The sequence below is a fragment of the Nelusetta ayraudi genome, unplaced genomic scaffold (assembly GCF_046127955.1).
Source record: "Nelusetta ayraudi isolate G7.1 ecotype Tasmania unplaced genomic scaffold, CSIRO-AGI_Nayr_v1 ptg000007l, whole genome shotgun sequence".
Lineage (NCBI taxonomy): Eukaryota > Metazoa > Chordata > Actinopteri > Tetraodontiformes > Monacanthidae > Nelusetta > Nelusetta ayraudi.
In genome coordinates this window covers 1550204-1572505 of record NW_027466057.1, presented here as the reverse complement: position 1 = coordinate 1572505, position 22302 = coordinate 1550204, and the positions used below count along the sequence as shown (strand labels likewise).

General features: G+C 45.2%; 1 protein-coding gene across 1 annotated transcript; it reads right to left on the bottom strand.

Moving 5' to 3' along the window:
* Positions 1 to 2260: 2260 nt before the first annotated feature.
* On the bottom strand, positions 2261 to 7114 carry col10a1a (collagen, type X, alpha 1a). The gene is made up of 3 exons (XM_076017720.1): positions 6989 to 7114; positions 6518 to 6662; positions 2261 to 4751 (listed from the first exon to the last, which is right to left on the bottom strand). Exons 1-3 carry the CDS (start codon positions 6992 to 6994, stop codon positions 2923 to 2925), a joined length of 1980 nt encoding a protein of 659 aa, XP_075873835.1. The 5' UTR covers positions 6995 to 7114; the 3' UTR covers positions 2261 to 2922.
* Between the last annotated feature and the right edge of the window lie 15188 nt (positions 7115 to 22302).

Sequence of the window (22302 nt, the reverse complement as noted above, 5' to 3'; positions counted from 1 at the left end):
GAGATGTGTTCGGAGCTGCTGTATTTTGCACCCTAAATGATAGTGTGTGTGTGTGAAGCAAATATTTTTACAGCTTTTGGGAGGTTTTCTACAGTCACACAGAGCCGCACTGGCCGACGCGTCAGAATTTCTGAGACAAAACCCCAAACTCCCCGGGGAAAAAAAAGGAAAGAAAAACAAGTAAAAAACCCAGGCAGATCCTTTCTAAGAACAGTTTGCAGCCCACAACTCATTTCAAACCCTCCATTTCCCTTTGCACTCAGTCTCACCCTGTGTACTCTATCCCCTGGCCACCACAGGAAGGGTGTGTTTTACACATAATATTTCTATTTATGATCCCTGTGTCCATCGTTGCGGCCGTGTTGTCGAGGGTTTCGCGTCCCTTTCCTGCCCCTCTGCTGCACCTCATGCGGCTTAAAACCACGAAATAGCCCATCTGCCTCATCCAGACTGGCCGAAAGGCCACACAGCAGCAGGCGTACGGGTGCATTCAGAAAAACACAGGCTAGATTAGTCAGAAAATATAGATTATTCCTGATTCCAGCGCGGCGTTACAGAGGCAAGCGTCTCTGTCTGCGTTTGAGTGTGGATGGAAACCGCAGCCCATCGCTGAATCGCACTCACCCTTAAATGGCAATCCCCGAGCGCCTCCAGCCAATCAGCATCCTCCTTCCTCGAGCCACTCAGGGCCCCTTTTACCTAACCGCCGCCGCTGCCGTCTTGCTAACAGGGAAGATCAAACGGCTGCAGAGGGACCCGTGCCTCGTCCCTCATCCCACATCCCACATGCTATTTCCATCACACCTATATTCAGACGTCCACAGCAGGGTGGCTTTTGTAAACTTTGCGCTGCCAGGGAGGCAGCTGGTGGCCATCGTGTGGGCACGGCCTCATACGTTCCGTCTGTTTCTATATAAGGATGAGTTCTGTGAAAGTACGTTTGCTTAAGTCAGAGTTTTTTGTGACTCTTTCTAGTTGTCCAAGACGATATGTTGAAGTGTACACAATGTGGCACATAGGGAGAAAAGCCCAGGTTCCCCATAAATACAGAGGACATCGTGTGTGAGTAAATACTCCAGCCAGATAACTTTCATCTTCTACGGCCTCTCCTTCTTTCTGTTCTTTGCCTTTGAGAACCAACAGATTGCAGGAATTCAACCGGCACATTATGTAATCTAAGAAATTAGAAGGTGCAGCTTGTGGCGTTGGTCGTGCAGCTGCGTGCTGACAGGCAATTTTAGCTTGTTTTTAAACATCCTCTCACGTCATTATGTAGCTGCAAGCGACTCAGCCAGAAGCCCTTAATGTCAGCAGACACAGTCTGCTTGGCAGCAAGGGTGATTCAGACAAAATGTTCACTCCCTTTCATCTCCTCTGTCTCCATTTTCTCAGAAAGATGTACTGCCTTCTTTCATGAACTCAAGCTATACATTTGCCGTAATTTGAAGATTAGGATTCAACATGCAAACCGTTGATTAGATTGGAAATTGTTTCCGTGATATACGGACGTTGATGCTCACGTAAGCAGATAAAGGGATTCTTCTGTTATTTATGAACGTGCAGAACTTTAAAATGAATAACATCTAGAAAGGTCAAGAGGTTGCAATGTTATATCACCCAAAGAATATTAATAGTTAATAGGATTCATGCACAGGTCTACACTAAGAGCCATCTCCTTGGAACGAGTTGCAGTTGCTGAATGCTGCAATATACACTCGTGTGGGCCTACACCATGCAGAGTTGTAGATTATATATTGGATCATACCATGTCAACTTGCATTCTGATCTTCCGACCCATTATTTTAGACACCAATGATATTTTTTTTTATGAATGTAAAGTTAACATTCGTATTTTGAAAGAGGTAATTTCTTTTATCTTTTATTTTTTCGCATTGTTTTGTGATGTTAGCTTGGAAACTTTTTTCTGTGGCATCACCGGCTCTTTGATACAGTGTTTGGAGAAAAGTTTCAGGAAAGGTTGTAATCTTTCTTTGTTTATGCTATGTTGCAAGGGGGAAAAAAAAAAAGCCAGACTGGTGGAAAAGCATTCACACAAACCAGCCTGAAGCTGGCCTCGTTTTTGGTCTCTGTCCCTGCCAAAGTGCAGTCTTGGGATTCATAACCTGCTGCATTACTCTGTCACTGACCTGTGCCAGCAGAGCATTAGCAACCAGTAAATGCACGTTATTTTGTGCACACCAGCAAGGAAGCTGCCAGTGTGGAATTAGGAAATGAAAAAAGTCCATCGAGAACAAAGACAATTCGTTTAGACACATTTTATTTGGGTCATTATGCTTTACATGACATAATGCATTTTTTGAGGGGGCGGGGGTGTACAACAATGTTGCCGGTAGTTAGTGTTTGTATGACAGCACTTTCGGTGACTCATCATAACAGTCAATTTGACCGTCACTAATTCACAATGTTTAAGTCACATACATGGAATAAAAGTTACAACATGTTGCACAGAAAGTATCTGTGTGCTTCGAATAAGATAATTGATCACTCAAACAAAACAAGCAGGTACAAAAAAAGAAAAAAGAAAAAAAAGAGACAAACACAAAATAAAGAATCACCAGTTGAAGTCAGTATAAAAGGTAACAGAGTGGAAAAGAAAAAAGGCAGGGACACAACACAGTTATGACGCCTCAATTTCACATGTTGTCTCCACTACAAAACTTTCTGGTAACTGAATGAATTGCTTCCCCCATCCCTGATCACCTGTTTTTTATAAATTAGTTTTCCTTCTTCTAAGCACCTATTTTTTTTTTCTTGTAGTTTCAAGTCGAGATGCAACTATTCCTCAAAGACGGGTGAACTGCCTGTCTGTGTGGCTGACGAGAACGCTAACAGGGAGTTTACTTAAGTTTGAGCAATAGGCTGCAAATTTAGTTGGCTTTTGGCTTCTGCTATATCAACCTATCACGTTGAAGCGATGAGGAAGCCAGAGAAAGAGCAGTGCACGTTCTCGGCGGCAAAGACGCCATTGGCCTCATCGTCGGGGATCTGGACGTAGACTGTGTCCTGCTCATCGAGCAGCAGCACAGCGCTGCCGGACATCTGGTCCAGGAAGCCCTTGTTGTACTCATCATAAGTGAACATAACAGGCTGGCCGTTCTTGTACAGAGCCACCAGGGCATGAGCACCATTAACATGGATGCTGTAGGAGAAATAGTAAACTCCAGGAATCTGGCAGGTGAAGATGCCGGACTCAGCGTCATAGTGATTCTCAGCATTGTACACAATGTGGTCAAACTTAATGGGGGTGCCAGAATCGGGGTAGGGAGTGGTCAGAGCTGCGGTGAAAGCAGACATGGGAGATTTGACCATGACCTCACCAAATCCCTTACCCTTCTCAAACATAACCTCACCAGGGGGACCAGGGGGGCCGGGAGGGCCAGCTGGGCCAGGCTCTCCATCAGCACCGGGCTCACCACCGGGACCAGATGGACCCATGGGTCCGGAGACACCCTTAGCAGTAACACCAGCAGGGCCAGGAGGACCAGGGAGACCTGGGTGTCCCTTAGCACCAGTAGCACCAGCAGGACCCATTGATCCAGTGGGACCTCTGGGACCTGGAGCGCCATCAGCACCACTAGCACCATTCTCACCAGCACGGCCAGTATGACCTTTGGGTCCAGCAGGGCCTGGAATACCTGGGGCTCCAGGGGTACCTGGGGCACCACCATGTCCTTTCTCGCCTGTTGCGCCAGTGGCTCCTCTGGCACCAGGAGCGCCAGCTGGACCTGGATAACCCTGCTTGCCTGCGAATCCCTGTGGTCCCTGATCTCCCTTGTTTCCCTTAGATCCCTGAGGTCCAGCGGGACCAGTGTCACCCTTAGGGCCAGTAGCACCAGTCTCACCAGGGAAACCTGTGGCACCCTGGGGTCCAACTGGACCAATGGAGCCAGTTGCACCAGTGGCACCAGTATAACCTGTATGACCCATCTCACCCTTAGAACCAGTGGCACCTGTAGGACCTGTGGCTCCTCTCTCTCCCTTCTCTCCGTTAGCACCTGGCTTTCCATATCCAGGGACTCCAGGGGCACCGGGGGCTCCAGCAGGTCCCTGGTGACCTTTAGGTCCAACTGGACCAGACAAACCTGGGGCACCATTCTCACCTGGTTTACCTGAAACGCCTACACCTGGGGCACCAGTGTGTCCCTTGGGTCCCATTGGTCCCATAGGACCAGTTGCACCATCTCTACCTGGGCTACCTGACTTTCCTGGCTCACCAGTGGCACCTGCCTTTCCTGGCTTTCCAACTCCACCAACACCAGGGGCTCCACTTGGGCCCATTGGCCCCTCGGGTCCTGTCTCACCCTGAGGTCCAGTAGCACCCACACCTGTATCACCCTTAGCACCTGTCATTCCAGGAATACCGGGGTGTCCCTTCAGACCAGGCTCTCCACGAGGTCCCATTGCTCCAGGGAGACCAGAGGGTCCAGGCTTGCCAGTAGCGGAGAGGCCAGCAGGTCCGGGGCTTCCAGAGGATCCAGGGGCTCCTCTAGGTCCCTGGGCACCGGGGGCTCCAGTGTCTCCCCTCTCACCTGGTGCTCCATGGTTGCCAGGTTTGCCAGGTCCACCTGGGGATCCAGGTTTGCCAGCAATAGAACGGCCAGGGGCGCCAGATGCTCCAGGAGGTCCCTGGGGTCCAGGTTCACCCACACCATGCTCACCCTGGGGGCCAGGAGGGCCAGCAGGACCCTCAGCACCGGGCTCACCGGGAGGACCAGGCTCACCAGGCACAGCTGTGAGAAAAGTAAGGGTGACCGACATCAACACAACAACAACAACAACAACAAAAATAAGAAATAACACCAGAAACACAAGAAAATGTTCAAAACACTGGTTTTGACCAGCAGCCCTGATGAGCATAAAAGGTGCATAGTCATTGCAAAGCACCTAAAATGTATCAAATCAAATAAGGTCTAATCAAATAATAAATATTGATATAATGATAAATAAAAGTAAATAAGGAATTGAAGAGTCACATAGGCTCTCACTTCTTCATGACTGTGTTGCTTTAAATAAACCTACAGACTGTGCAATGATGGTTAAAAGATTAGAAAGTCTTGGTTATCAGTCACTCAGGGAAGAGCCAGGTAGTAAGAAGTGAAATGATGCACTGATGTTCAACTGTGCGTGAATTTGATGGTGTTCGGGCAGAATTTTGATGAAAATGAAAAATGTAATATTGGTCTCATAATGCAGTTTTTATCTGTCATCAAAGCATTGAATGAGGATGGACAGGCAAAAAAATAAAAAAAAAAAAAAAAAGTGATGTACCAAGTTGGTTGGTTAAGGGTCAATCCAAAGTTGTAAGGCTTGAGTCTTTACACTCCTTGCCAAAACAAAAAGTAATTCAAAATAACTTAATAAATTATTTGTGTTCATGAGGTTTCTCATATCAAGCAACACTAAAGTATAAGTGTTGCTTGATATGAGAAATGTTCAGATTTAGGTTTAAATAATATATAAAATCATTGAATCTTTCCTCTAGAATCTCTGTGAGGGATTTTTAAAAAATGTTTTTTTTTTTTTTTTTTTTTAGATGTGGTTGGGTTATGTGTTTAAGTGTAAAAGGCTTAGTGCCTGGTTAACTGCGGCAGGGCTTGAAAAAAAACCAAACACATGTTTCTACTTCTGTGTCAGGCAGGCACACCCAAAACAACCGCACTGTTGGGTGACTGGACAGTAATTGTCTGCAATCTAAAAATACAGCTCTAACTCCAACCTTTTCCATAAATTTTTTTTTAAAAAACTGCACTATTTTGATTTCCATAAAAATAACACTTTGTGTTTTTAACCGCAGCGTTGTCAACACTCAAGGCTTTGCTGCATTTTACTCAATACAGTGGATTTGGGGGGGCTCGGTGTTGGTCTTGGAAAAGGAAAACTCACAGTCAAAATGCAATGCATGGATCTATAGAGCCCTTTAAATGTTACATGTTCAGTTATACAAACCTACAACATTTGAAACGTAAAACCTTTAGTAGTTTAAAAGTTTGGAAGTACATTTAAAAAACAAACAAACATCTTAAGCTCATGCTAAAGATCATCTTTAAAATAAATTAGGCTAATTTCATCTGACTACACTCATTCCTACCTAAAATTTGAAGACAGGACTTTTGCTGTGTGTATGGACATTGCTGCCCATATACACATCTAAATGATTGCATTGGATTGGAGAAGCATGCACGTGGTTTCAGCCAATCGTATTTCAGGTCCTCTCGAGAGGTGGCGTTTACTTTTTGAGAGGGAAGTGCAGTTAGTTTTGATGGGACTGTTTGTGCTGCTGCTACTGCTGCTGCTACTACTGCTGCTGCTACTGCTGCTGCTACTACTGCTGCTACTGCTACCGCTGCTTCTCTTCAACAAATGTGTTCAGGCACCCAAAGTTGAGGCGTAACTGCCACAAGTGTTGCTCTGGTGCATGAAGAAACTCAGCAATTGCAGTCCGCTGGCTGACCAGAGAGACTGTGCAGATAGAGAGCCGGGAGAGGTGTTTTCTTACCTTGGCTCTTCACAGAGTAGGGCTGGTACTGAGGGGCGGCCTTCACCAACTTCTTCACCACATACCGCTCCCCATGGGCGGCACACATTGCCACCATGAGGAGGACGACGGCTGCAACTCGTAATTCCATCTTACAAGGTTCAACCTGCGGGAGAAAAGAAGAAGGCATTTGGCGAAACCGTTCCCAAGGTACGGAATTTCAACAAGTTTCCTCTCTAGCTTCCTAGCTCCCACATGGAGCTTCCAAAATGTTAGATACCCTGCCTAAGACTAGATCGAAAGCAGTGATTTATTTGGAGCCCTTGTGCTACTCCAGAGCTTTCTGAACATCATCCAGAGAAGCTGCAAGCCAGTCAGAATCTCCCTCTTGCCTTAGACTTGAGCCCTGAGCAAGTCTAAGGCCCCGGAGATCCTGCCAGCGCTTCCCCAGGGACAGAGCTCGTGGAGGGGGGTGAGAGGCAGTGCACGTACCAGCATCCGAAGGGAGGAAAGTCAGTCTCTTCAGCACCAGCGATCTCCTGGGGCTGCTGTATATCCTTGAGGGTAGGAGCACAAGTGAGGATATGCTGCTCTCCAGTACAATGATGTGGGTATTTATACCATATCTGGCCCTCGCATCATTACAAAAAAAAAAAGAGGCCCCCACCATGTAAGTACCTCCCTCCCAGCGCTAGGCTGTAATTAGCCAACAGATCAGCCCAAAACTGGCATGTCACATCAGCGTGCCTCCATGTCTTGAGTATCCAGACACATGATTATCACTTATTCAAGTCATCTTTGGAACTACAAAATAAGTCTGTTCTAAAAAGTATTAAGTATAAAAAAAACCCCAACAAGTTAATATATGAATGTAGAGGTAAAGATTTAGGGAAATGTGGCAACTTCCAACTTTCATATTAAGGTATTTAAGGAACAGGAAGGGTTTAAAAAAAAGAAAAGAAAAACACCTTAAAGAAACCTAGTGATATGCTTATAGTTGCAAATGTTTAAAGGACCCCTTGTGTAAGTATAGCAACCTCTGAAAATAGTCCAAATGCCTATATTAAAAACCCCCAAGCAGGTTTTGCAGCGGCACCTGTGAAGCTCCACAAAGCCCGCATTGAGGATGCGCGGCAGCAGACTCATCTGCAAATATACATCTGGTCCCGCCGACCGCTGGAGACCCAGCCTCACCTTTTCCTGACCGTCTGGGCACATCTGGCCCTGCTTTGATAAGCTAGTAAACATGGGAAATAGTTGGGACTAAGGATGTCCAGAAAGACTTGCAGCAAATTGTAGCTGTTCCTTTGATTGCATTTTCCATTTTATAATGACAAGGCAACGTCAAGAATGTTTTTCGGCCATTTGTTTACTGCGAATCGTAAAGAAAGCAGCCTTTATCGGCCTCCTTTTCTGAAGCGAGTATTTCTGCAAGCGCTTAACCATGAAAACAGCTAATAAAACTATATTAGGAGGCCACTGGAAAAGGCATTTGGCCTTGTTTCTCCACCGCACGCTGAAAGCAGCCCAATGTGACGAGCTCTGTGCGCAGTACTGACATATAGCCAGCAGAGGGCAGTTTTTACTGTTGCTCCGCAGCACCTTGAGTAGGTGAGCGTTTCCACTCTCCTGCCACTCTGTGCAGAGCCGGGGCCTTGCCCCTTTGTGGTCCGCTGTTATTTTTGGTCCCCTCACTTGCAAACACATCAAAGGTCGCACAACCTGTTCCTACAATTACTGCTACGTTCTGTCGTGATGTTGTATTTCCTCAATCAGCCCTGATCCTCCTTTATTATCCACCCTCAGCCTCCACTTTCGTCGCTTACTTTGAGATGGTCGAACTGTAATTTCTCAATTTGAGTGCGGCCACATAGGAAACGCATACACCCAAATAATCACATGTTCTTGGAAACGCGCGCTGAGCCATAAATGTTGTGTACGGTTCCGCCAAACATGGGTCCATTTATGGTTCCCATGTTCTTCTAACGTCTATACATACAGTTGACGCCGTCGGGGCTCCTTATTTTTTCTCGACCCCTCAAAAAAGATGAGTCATGTGATTGAGGGTTTTGACAAAGTTTCTATAAGAGGCGTCTATATAGCACATGTGACAGTCATCTCTCAACGCGGTTATAATTAAAGATTGTACAACATGGTGCTAGTTTGGGCCTCTTCTCCTTTCCCCCCCCCCCAATGAGACATTATAATCTACAATTTTCCAAAGTGCTACTTTGCCCAGGCACAAGGCACTTCATCAAGCTTGGCAAGCATTGTTTAAGATCGCTCTTCCCGTCACGCTAAAGATAAAGTAATTTGCAATCTTTCTTTTCCAAATGTTTCAAATTCCTGTTTGTAATTAAGCCGAGGTTGGCAGCGTTACCTGGCTACCTGAGGGGGAGTGGCGACAGCGCGAGACGCACATCACACGCGACTGTGAAGGAGCTGAAACGAGACCTTGACTCCAGTGCCAGAATCATAAATGCAAGTCGTAATTTTCGTTTTTTTATTTGTTTGGTTCTCTCTGCTGGCTGAACTGGAACAGTCTGTGCTCCCTGTTCAGCCAGTTTAGAATTTAGCTTTTTGTTTAATTGTAAGACTGTGCCGTGAATTGCCTTATCTTTTATCTTTATCTTTTTATGACCATGATTTTAGTCAGATCTAGACAAAGGCAAGGAAGGGTGGAGTTAGAACCTAAAGGAGCCATATTGTTCCCATTTCACCACTTTATCTTCCTTCCTAGGCCACAGTGGAAGGGCCGCGTGCCAGTCATCGGAACCAAAAACTGTGACGCTTTCCAGAAAAAGGCACATTTAGCCCTGTGTTTGTGGCCTCCCAACAAACGTGTGTCAGATTGCTGGACTTTCCACAAAAAAAAACAAACAAGGCACAGAGCAAAGACCTGGCTGGGGGTGTTGTAACGAACCCGAGAAAGACAACTTTGTACCTTTCGTGACATCACAAAGGGAGAATCCCACAGCTGTTTGTCACGGCACACGTTTTACAGCCAGCAAAATTAGTCAAAGATGGACGTAGTCATCTCAAGATCTCATCTCATCGTTAGGCAGACATGTTGAGAGAGAACACTGGCAATGTGAATTGTGTTTAATATGGAGCCTTTAATGTATTACAGCTTCAGATTAACTCAGTTCATTTAGTGTTTGCTTCGCCTGGAAAATCCTTGAAACTTTGAAAATCTGAATTTCTGTAGACAACGAGTCAACTTGTAAACTTACAACAACAACAACAACAACATCAACAACAAAAAAGGCCGCTTTTGCACGTGAGACGCCGGAGGACACAAAAACAGTCACGTTAAATCTCAGCGTGTCCCTTTGGCGCGAGGAAGGCTGGAATTAACAGTTTTATTTAGATGTTGTTTGTAACATTGCGGCAGTTTTGCAAACATGCTACTGGAGCTGTTTGCTACCGGCGCTCCCGAGCTCAAGCCGGCAGACTTGGAGGCCTGTGAAAGTACGCCACCGAGCTCCTTCTGCTCAGCTCATCACGAGGCCGCAGCAGCTTCATGTGGTCGCAGGGACGACGCTTGCGGCCTCTGCACTGCAGCCGATGACGTCGCTGTGCTCTTTGTTTTGCTGCGACGGACCATCGCTGCACTCCCGTCTCTATCTCCCTGTCACTCTCCACCATGACCCTTGAAGTTTTACTTAATTTGCAGGAAAATGTTGTTGTTTTTTTTTAATGGTTATTTGCGAAGTGGACACACCCATAATCGCAGCAATTGCTCAGATGCTCTGGTCACTGGGCAGGAGAACTGACAAGCAGCGTTGGCACTGAGGACCAAACCAGAGCTGCAAGAGGAAATAATGAGTCTGACTGGCTTGGGACGTAATTTGTATTTAAGAGCAATTATGGACACTAAATATGGAAGGAGGTTTATAATCATTTCATTTTATTTATGTCTTTATCGTGTCATCCTCCTGTCGACATGTTGTCCGATTTTCTTTGTGCTTTGAGATGATTTTCAGTCTAGTTTTCAGACTTAAATACAACATCTGGACTTTCCCGTTGATCATTTCAATCAAATGATCAAGCGGGAGTTCTTTTTTGAGGGGAAATTTATAGTAAAGTCATTTTAATTTACTCTTCATCATTCCATTGGCATCTAGTAAAATGCCTTCAATTGTCCACTGCTACTTTTACCCAATAACTTAATTCAATTAACATCCTCCTAGATTAAGTTGTGTAGAAGGAATCTCTTGATGAAACATCATACATTTTCCTTTGAACCTTTTCAGCACACTTTCCTTTTCAGTGAACAGTTAACTTGATCCACCATTACGTCCAACAATTCCTCCAGCTCTTGTTTCTTTCTTTTTTTGGTGCAGCTATAACGCTGTACGTCTACTTTTGTTTAAATGACAGATTGGAGTACTTCAACCAGTGGCGCCTGCTCAGCGGGCTTACTCAGTGTCTTTTATTTTCCTCGACGGAAATAGATTCGCGAAAAGCGCTAACAGAAACGGTGGGGGAAAAAAAGAAACATGTTCGGGAAGCCGTGACAGCGCACTTTTCTTGGACGCGGCCCCTCGGCAGCGGCCCGTGAGCTGCCATCTCAAGTCACAGTTGTGTTTTGCGGCCTCCATCCATACCTAACAACAGACCGGGGAGTTGACCGTATTCCCGCAAGGGTGCCTTCGGTTCACTGTTCCTGCCAACCGCCGCCGTGTTCCTGCGTGCACTCGACAATGATAACAGTGTTTGCAAGGAAGGCTTTCGCATTTCATCCCTTATTTTCCGCCGGCTCCGCCGCGTGATGAATTGATGTCTCCGGCTTTTCTCTTCCTCGCTGTGCTGACCGAGGCTCAGCCCACACCCAAGAAGGCAACATAATTGCCGGTTGATGTAAGGGGGCCCCGGCACGGCACGTGAGTTAAGCAACGGCTAAAGATACCCCAAACATGGCTGGGATGCAAATTTAATGTTTCAATAAACTCCCCGGACCACTAAAAACTACTTTAAACTTCACGAACGGTAGACTTGACAAGAGTCCCCTCTGTGTGATTGGAAGGGAAAATTACAGGCTCCTGAAAACAAACACTGACCAAACGGAGCCGGAAGTGTTAAAGTAACTCAAAACAACAAAAGAAATGGCAGTAGACACGTGTGGCAGGTCACCAGTTGGAAAACGCAGAGTGAGATGGACGAGACGAAGGCTGGACGGGGGCCTCAAAACCACTCCCAGGTGTGACTTTACAGGCTGCTGAATGCAACGTGTAGGAAGCAGGAATGGAGTCTGATGCTGCCAGAGCATGAAATTTATTGTGTAATTACGTGACTTTTTTTTTTTTTTGCACACAGCGGTCACGCCCGATGTTATCGCCCGTCTGGCCGGCTAATCTCGCTAACTTCTGAAAGTGCTGCCGCTTTTATGCCCACCGGGGGCTTTCTGATTGTTTTCATGGTTCAATTTTGGACTGATGGCTATTTCTGGAAAGCTCTTGTTCAGCTTCTGTGTGGAGGATGTTAGAGTCTGCCCTTTTTATAACGAATCGCTGCTGCCAAAGCTAATTTGGCAGAGAATGACTTCGTTTAATAGAGAGGGTTTTAGTGGAGGATAAAAAGTTCAGAACATCACATCACACTTAAAGTTTTAAGGTCGCCGTGTACGGACATAATCCTTTCTCGTTGTTATGTCTCGCCATTTTCTCTGCCCTATTGGTCTCGTTGTGACAGAAAATTTACTCTAAACAAGTACAGAAAGCGTCAATATTCAAAAACCCGAAAACTAGTCAGCTGCTGACGCGAAAGTCAAAAGGCACAAATAAAAAAAGAGAGAGAGAGAAAGAAGCTCGCACGTTGCAAATGGCCACTTTCAGTTCATATAGTTACACCAAATGAGTGACATTTCGAGCCATGCTGCCCCTCATCGCACTCCAAAGAAAATTCCCAGTGAAACTGATGACAGACTGCGGGAAGAATCTGCTTATTGTGGGATCGTTTAAAATAAATAAAGGTTAATTAAACCCTCCTTAATGAGATTGCAAACGGTGATTGCAGGTGGGAGACCCCCTGTATTTAAGGATAATCACTAATCCACGACATCCAGTCAGCAAAAATAAGACAAAAAAAAGTTTGTTTTCTTTTTCTTGGGCAGCATCAGGCATTTTGCAACGGATCTTTTGAAAGCAGCGACAAGTCTGTGAGAGACAGGAGGGTCTCTTTCATAACACCTCAGGATTACCTTCGGCCTAAGCAGACAAGCAGTTGGAATGTGTGTGGCTGTGTGTGTGTGTGTGTGTGTGTGGCCATCAGCTCTTTCTGTGAATGAAAGGCAGGGCCACGGCCAAAAAACACTGTTTACGCAGCTCACTGTCATCCCACTCTGGTGAGAAGATACTTAGCGCTGCTCCGCAATCACTCTCAGAAAGACGAGTGTCATCTCGGTAAGCTGTGTTCGCTTCCAGCCAAGTCTGTCTGGAGGAGGCATAAGCACACAATATCATATATCTTTGCTCCTGGTGTTGAGTAGATGCACGTCCGCGGGAAGTAAGACAGAGTTCAACATACAGTTGTTGTTTTTTTTGCTTCCACCACACTGCCACACGTTGTGCAGCCAGTTTCTTACTTTAGCCCTGGTGGCGCTGTGTGGGCACTGAGCATACTTTGTCTAAAGCACCAAGCAGAAGAAGATGCCAAGGGAGTCGAAATTTATTGCATTTTGGTTAATTACACACACTTTTCACTCACAAACAACATAGTTATAACAACTAATAGGCCAAACATATTCTGGAAATTTCTTCATTCATTCATTTAGACCTATTCTAGTGCAGGCGTTGGCTCCAGCCTCGTAACCCCAGCCAGTTTTCTTCTTCTTCCAAACACATGGACGCTCCAGCAAAGCGTCACCTTTAGCGTTAACCTAAAACTGATGCTTTTCATTGTAGCCGGCTGTAAACAGGAGGCTAAAAACGCTGATTGCTACCCCAGAGGGGCTGCTCCATTGTGGTCCAGAACAAAAGAAAAAGTGGGTAAAACATGAGACCTTGTAAAGCCACAAATTGCATCAAAGCTGTCTCAAACCAAACCGTTTCAAATGCAGGAGTCGGGATTATTAAAAAACAAACCGTTTGGATTGTCAACAGAATTTACGTGTGACCCAGAAGGTAACCTTGTCAACACGTGTTCTGGCGGAAAAAACCTACCGGGTATTAAAAAGGGGAGAAAAAAAAAGAAAACTTCCCCACAATCATGCGCCGAGTGGATCATGGCAGATGTTTTGTAGTTTGTTATTGGTAATCCACAGAACATCCCAGACTAAATCTGGATGAGAACACACAGCTTGAGGTTTCATTCCAAATGGTTTGCATGTCGGTCGCTGGCTTCTCCTTGTGTTTGTTTAAATGGTTTAAGAAAACCCAGCTCCTATTTGCAAGCAGGATATTTTGAAGGGAGACGCCAAACGGTGGATCCTGGACACACAAAAAAACAAAAAAACAACACACACACTTATTTTGAGTTTGTCTAGAACTTCACATGGCCTGTAACGTTGGAAACGCAGCGCTGTCTGGCACAGCATGAGGTCTAGGGCTTTTTCTTTTCTTTTTTTTTTTGCTTTAAGTCTTTTGAACATCCACCACAGGGGAAACCAGGGCGTATTAAACATGTCTGGCCGCCGGTCACAGGAGACTGTCCCCGACTGTTAGAAAAAACAAACCCCAGGTCAACGGGTAAAAAAGCCGGTTATATTTGACCGTGTCATGTTAAGCAGGTATTTACTCAGTAACGCAACAGCAGCACACAGAATGGGCCACTGTGAAAGCTGTGAAATTACAAGAGATTTCAATCTTTGTCAGGTTATTTCCCCAGAAAGAGAAAATGCACGGTTGATCTTCAAAGGAGATAACAGACCTGCAAGCAAATGAACCGGTGAATCTCATTTTAGCAAGCTGACCTCAGCAGGGTATGAAAGACTTTGTTGCGGGGTTTGCTCCTTTTACATGCACTTGCTGGCGAAAGATTTTCTTTTTCCAGAAAAATTAAAGTTGAGGCCAAAATCTTTTTTTTCTTTGAGGATGTATGCGGTTGCATAATGTCAATGACAGTAGGCTTCTTGTTGAGTTTTTGTTGGATTTGGGGTTAGGGTTGGATTTGGGGTGAGGATTTGCGTTGGAGTTGGGGTTATTGTTAGGGTCAGGTTAGAGTTGAGGTTAGACTTAGGGCAAAGCTAGGGTTTACATTTTTGGACATGTTGACATTTTTCATTCTACCACTCTGCCTCATGCTAAACTATTTTGTGAATATTGACTATTTCCGCTCTTTCACATTCTTTCAGTCACGCTGTCATACCTGAGTTTCAGGCAGATCTGGGTCAAAAGAAATGGTGTAAAGTGGGGGTTAGGGTTGGGGTTAGGTTAGGATTGTAGTTGGGTTTAGGTTGGCCGGCCCGGTCCACATGTAAAACTTTCCCTCTCTCGTAACACGGTAATTAAAGCGTAGATTTCCCAGACCTCTGTTCCTCAATTGCAGCATGTTTAAGATTAACTCTGATGACAGCTTGCCTGGAAGTCTTTCTAGGGCAGGACGGACCCGGGGACTACTTTCGGGTTTATGACCTTCTTTCCTGTCAGACAGCCTCTGTTAATCTCCTCTATAATTCCTGGGTCAAATCTTTTTCCTGGATAGTGCAGCTGTATTAAATATATTTTTTTTTCCAAGAGGGTATCAGCAATTTGAGTCTGTAAGTACATGTCTTCCCCATTTAGGAGTCTGAGCTCGTTTAAAGTGGCACACGGTGGACTGCTGATTCCACACATATTGGGACTTTGAGGAGCTCAGAGTCGCCGTTTTTCTTGCCTATTTACAGTTGTGCATTTGAAACAGAAATTGGCCTAATGTGGAAGCTCGAGGTCATGCGGTAGAGGAAAAATGGAAGTTTAGCTACTAATAGTAGCAAGCTTTTCCTGCTCTAGTGTTTACATTTGTCTAGTCACATTCTGGTTGGATCGCAACAGCCCGCGGTTGAATAAACCCGAGTTGCAGCCGTGGTTTGAATTCAAATTTTGTGCCAGGCAGACAGACGAACCCCGTCTGGGTCTGGAACCTCAGTAGCTTCACTCAAAGGGCAGCGGCTTTTTCTCCTCAGCCTCCAAATCAAGGTAGTGGACAGTTTATCAAACATATTTTGCCAGATTTCTTTAATCCGATGGGGACGATGACAGTTTAGCTTTCTGTTGGGACAGTTTGGATTTTTTTTTTTTTTAGCTAACTGAATACCCGACTAATGAATAAACAGAACACACAGAAGCACATAAGGGTAATCATTTTGAAAATTTAAACTTGGTGTCTCCAGGTGTGTTCCGGTGGTTGGCAATGGGCTCAGGTATTTACCGTCTATTCTGGAGCTAAATGCCAATGCTGAACATGCTAAATCTTCTCTTGCTAAAAAATTATAATTATCATGCGCAGCTTGTTGGGTTATCTTATTTGAACACCAACTAGCATTACCCTGCAGGATTCCTGGTGGCTAAAAATGTCATCGTCATTCAATGTTTTTGCAATCAAGTTAATTCGAGTAAATATTTTATTGCGATTGTCACCAAATCGTACTAGACATAATACTGAGTCGTCAACCAAATTCCGAGACGTCGTAACAAATTCTTAAATGGCTATTTTAAGCTACTTTCATCATCCAAAATTCGTAAGAGTTCTGACAGACTGAGGCAGCGTCAGGGACGTAAACACGCCAAGGAGTTTGACAAACAGCGCTAGCTTAAAAAATATTTATTGACCAAGATGTGGACAGACGCACACGGCTGACTCAGTTTAAAAATCCACTCGGAAAATGGAGGCGTTTCACCCAGACGGAAAGTGTTTGTTGTCGGGATTTAGGTTCTGTTGCTGCTGCTCGTCTCCCCGCGCTCCGCTTTAAAGTCGCTATGAATTGCAAACATTTACTGCTCGTGCCAACAGAGCCGAAATGAGAGACTCGGAACGTAAATGGGATTAGTTTCATGTTTGTGCTGCCATTTCAAAAGCTCCTCACTTTCGCTTTGTACACACTGTGTGAACCCCCTGCGCTGATTGCAGAGCTCGAGCCAATCCATACCTCACAGACAAGTGGTTTGCTTCGTTCAAATTAAGACAATTATTTTCCGCGCCTGTACACACACGGCCTCTGCAAGCTCTGCAAGCTATACTTTCACCAGCTATTATCTCTCTGAGCTTTCGTGACCGCGAAACACCCCTCTCCAAATTAAAAGGAGGGAAATGTGCCAAAACCCGACATTATCATGCTGTGGAGCTCTTCTGGAGTTTTTGGACGCCCAGTTTTCACTCCAGTCTGCCCCCAAGTTAAATTCACCTGCATGCTGAGACTTCAGCACGCGGCAACTCGCTCCTCACCTGCAGACTGCACAGGTGAGCTGAGGTGAGCTTTCCCCAGACAATTAAAGCTCTCCGCCGGGGCGATGAAATGCAGCTATAAAACTTAAGTGGCAGTAATCACCAGGAATAAGAAAGTTGGGGTGGACGGAGGACTGCGAGCGCAGCCACACACAGTTAGAAAATGACAGCAGTGGTTCTCAAACAGAAGCTTTTGTGTGTAATCTCTCAGTGTCTTTGTCCCTTTGTCATGTCCAATGGAAAATGTTGTGGACAAGGCCTGACCAATCAAATTGCATCTCTACCATTTCAACAAATTGGTAACAATTGATGCCAGAGGATGATGCTAACCAGTGTCCCGCTGTGCCACTGCATTTAATGAATTCCTGCCAAAGTCACCTGATAAAAAGTAAATGTTCACTTCTGAGGCTGTCACTGGTTAGAAGCTCGTAGAAGATTCCTGAACCACCGACATTTCAAAGGATGCTGATTTGCCCAGTCACATTATTCAGATTCAGATCAGAACTTATTCTGAGCGGAGCCTTTCATGACAGATCTGTGCAAAATCACACCTGAACTCCCAGGGATCCTTGCAAGGTCACCATCCAGCGCTGCTTGTAAGTGACATCGCGACATGTAGCATTTAGAAAGATATCATGCAGTTTTTGATTCAGGTCTAAAAATTGAACACGTCTCTACTGCTTTATGCTTTATGGACTTTGAATTCACACATGGCCTCCTTGACCTCGGCTGTTGCTCTGCTGCGTCGTGTCTCACTCCAGAGCCGGGGGTTGGTTTCGCTGTTTAGACAACGAGAAGCTGGAGACCATTATTTTTAGGATGCTGTGATCCAGTCACCATGGCGGAGGCCGTTCTTTGATAGGCAACAGCGTCCAGAAAAACTGCAGGGTCAGAAAGAACTCCATGGAAGATGAAGCAAAGATCTTATATTCTGCAGACACAACGTAGGCTGAAGTATGTCGGCGTGTTTAGCCTTAGTTATTGAAACATCAGTGTCTGTCTGGCTGAAGCTTTAGTGACTTATGACTTCATGCAGAAATCAATAGTTATGTCATTAAATGAACTGAGGCTTTTAAAAAATATATGAATGTATAAAGGTGAGACATAAAAGCTGTGAAACTGCGATGTCATCAAGGTAAATCTTGCTGCTGATTAAAGCCAACATAATAGTCACTAACTGGGGAAACCTTTTCTTACTGTGTCAACTGAATCTAGTCTCTAAAAAGCTTACAAGAAGATTACTTATAAGAAGGAGTTAAATTCCAATCGGATGCTCTTGGAACTGGACATGGAGAGACTTGCAGGTCTTCTTCTTTTTTAGCGAAATTGCAGAACATCGACGGACAGACACTCAAATATAGAAATATTCCTTTGTGCATAAAACCGCAATGTGCGCAAATGCGGTGCCGCCGCAAAGCTACAGACAATCGGCCCTTTCTTTTGTCGCTGGTCCTGTAGTTTAGGGTTCATGGAAGATGTAATGAGAGCCTGGAAGTTTATCCCTTTGATCCCGGAGAATGTTTCGATCGGTGGAAATAGAATTGTAATTCTATGCTGACACACTATGCACCTGTAATTTGTTTGAGCTCGGATTGGGGTTCTTTTGATTATATATATATATGTTTTTGATGTATCACAGCAGTTTCGATGTCTGTACTCCTCAACACTGATTACACGACATGATGTGGAGAAGCCCTAAAGTGCAGACTTTCTGACTTTCATTGGGCTTTTACTGTGTGAGTGAGTGCGAGTTCAGTCCGCAGATAGCAGAGTGAGGGCGTTTTCTGACTGCGGCCGTCGCTATTGGGGGCCACCGGGACACTTTTAACTCCGCGGGTAAATCTATGGCGGTTCAGGGTGTGTTCACATGTGGTGGGGATTGGCACAAAATATCTAATTATGTGTGATTCCATGCTCTTTCCCAGGGTACAGTAACAGTAACTTAATATGACACGTGCTCTGTAATCACTGTCAAGCGCCTTCACGGGTCTCGGGCAACACTTCAGAAGCTCCCCGAGACCCCTCTGAGTGGGACGCATGACGCCTGCTGTTGCCAGAGCTTTTCAGCGTGAAATCGTTTTTCTGCTGCTCATCACCTTCATCATGCTTCTCTCAGCAGCAGGTCGTTCGCAATGAGGACGGCCGATGATGCGGCATCTGCGCAAGTTCAAGGGGTTTTTATTGCCTGTTGAAGTAGAACTGGATGAAATATAATGGCTATTAAAGTTGATTATTCCTGGCACTTGGCATTATTGTTGTGAATGAGTGCGGGGCACGAAGGCCTTTCATGCTACCAGATTGCAGTTCCGACCAACTTAGGCTGCGTTCAGACTGCAAGCGAATCTGATTTGAAACAGATTCGCCTGCAAATCCGACTGACTGTCCACACGGTCTCTGTTCAGTCAGGGCCACATTATTGACCCATCTGACTGGTTGCTGTAGCAACGACGTCGCAGTGTAGGCGTCGTCCAGCGCGTGTAGGATGTGACGTCATATAATTGCGACAGCAGCACTTGTTGCGATAGATGCCCTGGAGCTTGGCTTGAATGGAGCTATCTCCCTCCTCTGTCCAGGGACTGCTGTTTTCTACTTCTTCTGTCTGCTCCATGATGTTACAGCTCCGCACCTGGAATGGTGCTCTCTGGTCTGGCACATTGGGTCTTGCGTTGTGTAGAGTGACGTCACGGACAGTCAAAACCCATCGGTGTGTTAGGAGCCGTTCACACTGAGACACATCTGTCCATTTGAAACTACCTCCCGAAAGTGGTTTCAATCCATTTTTGCAAAAATTGCATTTGATGTGATTTGTGACTGTTCAGACTACAAATGAGCCATCCGGTTTCAATATGGATGGGCTAGAAATTGGATTTTGGCTGGCAGTCTGCCCAGATTGCTCAGCAGCTCTGGGAGACGGTCAGACGGTCCACAGACAGAAGGTGCTACAGACCTCAAAGTGGGACACAGATCTCAGAAAGTAAAATGATGGATGACAGCAATTAGGCGTCTTTGGCCTGCCTTAATTTCAGTCATTAGCAAAGAGCAGCACAAACAGATGACGCTGCCAACGAGGCTTTTCAAAAATTAACCTTGACTTTCTCATCTAGAACAGAGGTGCCGGCCAGTTCAGCGACTGTAAAGCGGCTTGACTGTCATTAGACATTGTGTGCAATGAAATGCACCCTCAGAATGGTTGGCTAGTCTGACTGAGCTGCTGGAACTGAGCGCACCGCCACTTTGGCACAACCTGACCAAAGTGCCTGACATGTTATTTTTTTGATAATGATGGTGGGAGGAAACCCACGCAACCACGGGGAGAATGTGTAGACTCCTCAGAGAAAAATTAAAGGGATAATTCATGATATTTCCAAACTAAAGAAATTAATAATAAAAAAAAAACTAATTAAGGCTCTGCTGTAGTTTGAAGCTAACTTTACACTCTGTTCACACTCCGCCCTGCATGATTGGGGTCCCACAAAGTATAAAGTCTTGTTCACAAACACATTAAAGCTCAGCCACATCTTCCTCAAATTCGTTCCGGAAAAGACTCCCAAGCATGTGAGAAAAACAGGCTATTCCTGAGCGCATGTGTAACATACAGCGCAATGTATATATGTTATTCCTCTGACCTACGCAGGGCTGGGTGGGTGTCTGTGGTCGCGTCCCTGCCCTGTGTGTCTCCAGCGAGCCACGCTACAAATTTAGCCCTGTGGCAACCTGCCAAACCCCGAGGTAGCAAACCATGAAAATTAGAGCCTTAGCAGTTTGTAAAAAAAAAGCCTCTATTTCTATTTATTCACACACTTCTTTAGAATTAGTTTGCTCGGGGGAAAGTGCGAATTAAAGTTCAATCATGTCGTCTTTCTGCTACCTTACCATTATTGCCAGTGAAAGGGTTGCAAATTCAGATCCCCAGGGACCACTGGGAGACTAAAAAATGCGTCATAGGGGATACGATATAGTAATTTGTGGCTCTGACTATAAATAAGATGCATGATGCACAGAGGAGCATTGTATATTCACTTCTCCCATAAGCTTTGTTGCTACGTTGCTTCCTGTAATCTTCACAATCTCTTGAGTTTTGCTTTGCTGCATAGAAATTTTATTTTTCCCGAAAGCGCCCTTCAGTTTCTTGCTGTCTCTTGGCCACAATGTCACATTGTACAAAGTGACAATTTGAACTTGGCCACAGACAGAGTGCGAACGTTTGAGAAAGGCACTAGCTGAGCAATAGAGCTTTTCACAACAACGTAGCTTTTGGGAATCAGTTTGTTTGTTTTAGATATTGGGTTTGGTCAGATAAACTTCATACTGATTGTGTTTTTGCTTTTGAAAAATAAAAAAAACATTCTCATTAACAATCCCAGGAGGATTTTATGTCATTTCAAGATGGGATGTTTCAAGACATCGTCCATCTTGCTGAGGTCGATTCTGAAGTGATTGATTCTTTCTGTGGCAAGGCAGCTGCTGCGACTTGTCCTTGAATATCACCGAAGAAGACAAAGAAACACACGTAGTAGCTTCAAGGCCCAATGCTGCAGAGCTGGATGACATTTCCACATGTAAAGAAGAACAAAAACAACACCGAAGGCTTTTACTTTCAGTGGACAACACTGTTTTGGTTTTGTCTATTTGCTGTCCTTGGCAAGCGAACATGCAAAATGTTCAAAGCCTCCTCGTTCCTGGCTGCACCACAGCTTTGTGACAGGTTGTGTTTGTAATGTGCGTCTCCTTTCACAGAGATGTTTGCTGCTCAGATGACCAGACGTTGTTGTTGTTGTTGTTGTTGTTGTTGTTGTTGTTGCAGCCGTAGGAAATGTGACCACTGATCCATATGACCGCCACGACATTGAGCGATACGATTGTTTTCAGTGCAAAAAAATTCAACCTTGACGCACAGAAAGGACACAATGTGACATTCACACTCTGTCCAGTCAGCAGTTTGCGGAATCGTTTGCACAGAGGGAGAAGCAAAAACACGCCCGGAGTTTAAGACCTTAAATATAGATGCTCCTTGACGCGATTACTTTTGTTGATCCTCGTGCGCTTCATTTCCATCCAGCTCTGCACAGCACCTGCACCTGCAGATCAGAAGTTTATAAAAAAAAAAAACCAAAAAAAAAATCCCTCTTTGAAATGTTTCTCTTCCTGGACTTCTGAGGGTTTTGATCTTTGCAAATGTCCCTCCGCTCGTTTTCACTCTCCATCGACTTTGGCGGCTGTTCAACATCAAACGGGAGAATTTTGAGGCACTCGTGCGATGGCGGGCGTAGAAAAAACAACATTAGCGCTCCCCTGAGACTTTCCTGCCACCGGCCGAGTCCACCCAGCCGGTCAGGAGGAGCGGCCCGGAGCTCAGCCAGTCACAGGGCAGCGTTTAGCAGTTTAGCTCAAATTAGCTGTGAGAGGCTCCTTCACAGCTCCATTTCAGAAACCTGACAGGAAAG